The 2,072-nt window shown below is 42.2% G+C and overlaps 1 protein-coding gene across 1 annotated transcript; it reads left to right on the forward strand.

The window, feature by feature from the left end:
* Positions 1-481: 481 nt before the first annotated feature.
* LOC131765205 (small ribosomal subunit protein uS10-like) lies at positions 482-925 on the forward strand. The gene has a single exon (XM_059078651.1). The coding sequence runs from the start codon at positions 482-484 to the stop codon at positions 923-925; it is 444 nt and encodes a 147-aa protein (XP_058934634.1).
* The last annotated feature ends 1,147 nt before the right edge of the window (positions 926-2,072 follow it).

Consider the following 2,072-nt stretch of genomic DNA (forward strand, 5'->3'; position numbering starts at 1 on the left):
AAAGAAGCTTGTAATTGAATGCTCATCTTTACAGGGGACCTTCCTTCTTTGAAATGGGTCATCTTTACAGGGGACCTTCCTGCTTTGAAATGGGTGTTAAGTGTTACCATTACTGCCTCCATTTTATAAATGCATGCAGGGCAGTCAGGTAGCTTCCCAAGAGTAGAGAGAGTGGTAGCGCATAGCAGAGCCAGGCTGGAACCCAGGGAACTACACCACTTCCCCATGAGCTAGCTAGCTCTGCCCAAGATAGATGACTGGCTGGTAGAAGCACAGCTTCCTTATGCATCTCCAGTAGGTGGGAAGACTAGATAGAGGTGAAGGTGGAATCAGCCGCCTGCTGGGCAGTCAGCTTTACTTGATGGATCTCACCTCCACGTGGACTTCAGCTTCCCCTCAAACCTATGTGGGTCAAAAAACCCAAAAAACCAAAAACAAAACTGGCTCTTTGAGGAAGACACGATCTCCCGTCGCTGCTGCAATGGAGCCCCGGACTGCCCGCTTCCCTGACTCGCCGCTGTTCACTCTCACCGAACAACTCGGTCAGGAAGCTTCACCACAGCCTTGGGCTTTTAAAGATACCAGAAAGACTCCGGTGGAGCCAGAGGTGGGGACTCACCGAAATAAAATTATTCTAACCAGCTGCAACATGAACTCTTTGGAGAAGGTCTATGCTAACCTGATCAGAGGTGCAAAGAAAAACAATCTCAAAGTGAAAGGACCCGTTCGGATGCCTACCAAGCCTCTGAGAATAACTGCAAGGAAAACTCCTTGTGGTGAAGGTTCTAAGACTTGGGATCGTTTTCAGTTGAGGATCCACAAGCGACTCATTGACTTGCACAGTCCTTCTAAAATTGACAAGCAGATTACTTCCATCAGTATTGAGCCAGGAGTCGAGGCTGAAGTCACCATTGCAGATGCTTAAACCAAACTTTTTAATAAATTGATAATCATATGTTAAAAAAAACTCCAAGCCGATTTATAATTATGAAAATAACCCATGCTTGGAGGAATATATAAAAGCATAAAGAAGAAAATCATAAAAAAAGAAGAAAACCTTAATCACTCATAAATCCACATATACTTACTTTTTTTCTAGAATATTTGCTTGTATTCATATTTAGAATGCTACAGAACATTTAATTTAAAAAATTAGAACACATAGTATACAGTTGTTTTATTTTATTTAGTCTTTGTTGCGGTGTGCAGGCTTCTCATTGCGGTGGTTTCTCTTGTTGGTGGAGCGTGGGCTCTAGGTGTGTGGGCTTCACTAGTTGTGGCACGCACGCTCAGTAGTTGTGGCTCGCGGGCCCTAGAGCGCAGGCTCAGTAGTTGTGGTGCACAGATTTAGTTGCTCCTCGGCATGTGGTATCTTCCCGGACAAGGGCTCAAACCTGTGTCCCCTGCATTGGCAGGCAGATTCTTAACCACTGCGACACCAGGGAAGCCCTGGTATATAGTTTTATACACTGAATATTTAACATTGTATCATAAATATTTTCTACACCATTAATTATTCTTTAAAACATTACCTTAAAAATTATTGCATAATATTCCATTGTATGAATATGCTATAATTAAGCAATAACTTCCTTATTCTTGGACATTTAGGTTGCTTCTATTTTTTTTTTCAGTATGAGATGGCAAGACAAATATATTTGCATATAAACCTTTACATATATTTCTCCTTTCTTCATAGGATGGATTCTTAAAATGGAATTGAGTAAGAGGATGAGAGCATTTTTAGCCCCTTGACACTTATTTACAAATTGCTTTCCTGAAAGTTATTCTATTGAAGCTTCTTTAATTTCATAGTCTGTTCAACAGAGATATGATCTCTAAACTGCATCTGGCTCTCGGAGGGGGGGCGGCCAGGAGGGGGCAGGGGGAGAAGAGAGTGAGAAGGAGAAACTCACAAACACTCCAAATAACGAATATCATCATAAATTTGAAGCTAGAGGAAATAGTTTCACCAGACCCAGAGGAAATGTATTCCACGGCCATGCAGGGACCTGAATCTCTGTCCTGCTTTCCCCACCTGTTCTTGTCTGGCCTCATTAACATGATGTTTG

Source organism: Kogia breviceps, chromosome 11, assembly GCF_026419965.1.
Source record: "Kogia breviceps isolate mKogBre1 chromosome 11, mKogBre1 haplotype 1, whole genome shotgun sequence".
NCBI classification, from domain to species: domain Eukaryota; kingdom Metazoa; phylum Chordata; class Mammalia; order Artiodactyla; family Physeteridae; genus Kogia; species Kogia breviceps.

Coding starts and splice junctions, on each gene's coding strand:
- LOC131765205 (XM_059078651.1), top strand. CDS start 482: ATGGAGCCCCGGACTGCCCGCTTCCCTGACTCGCCGCTGTTCACTCTC.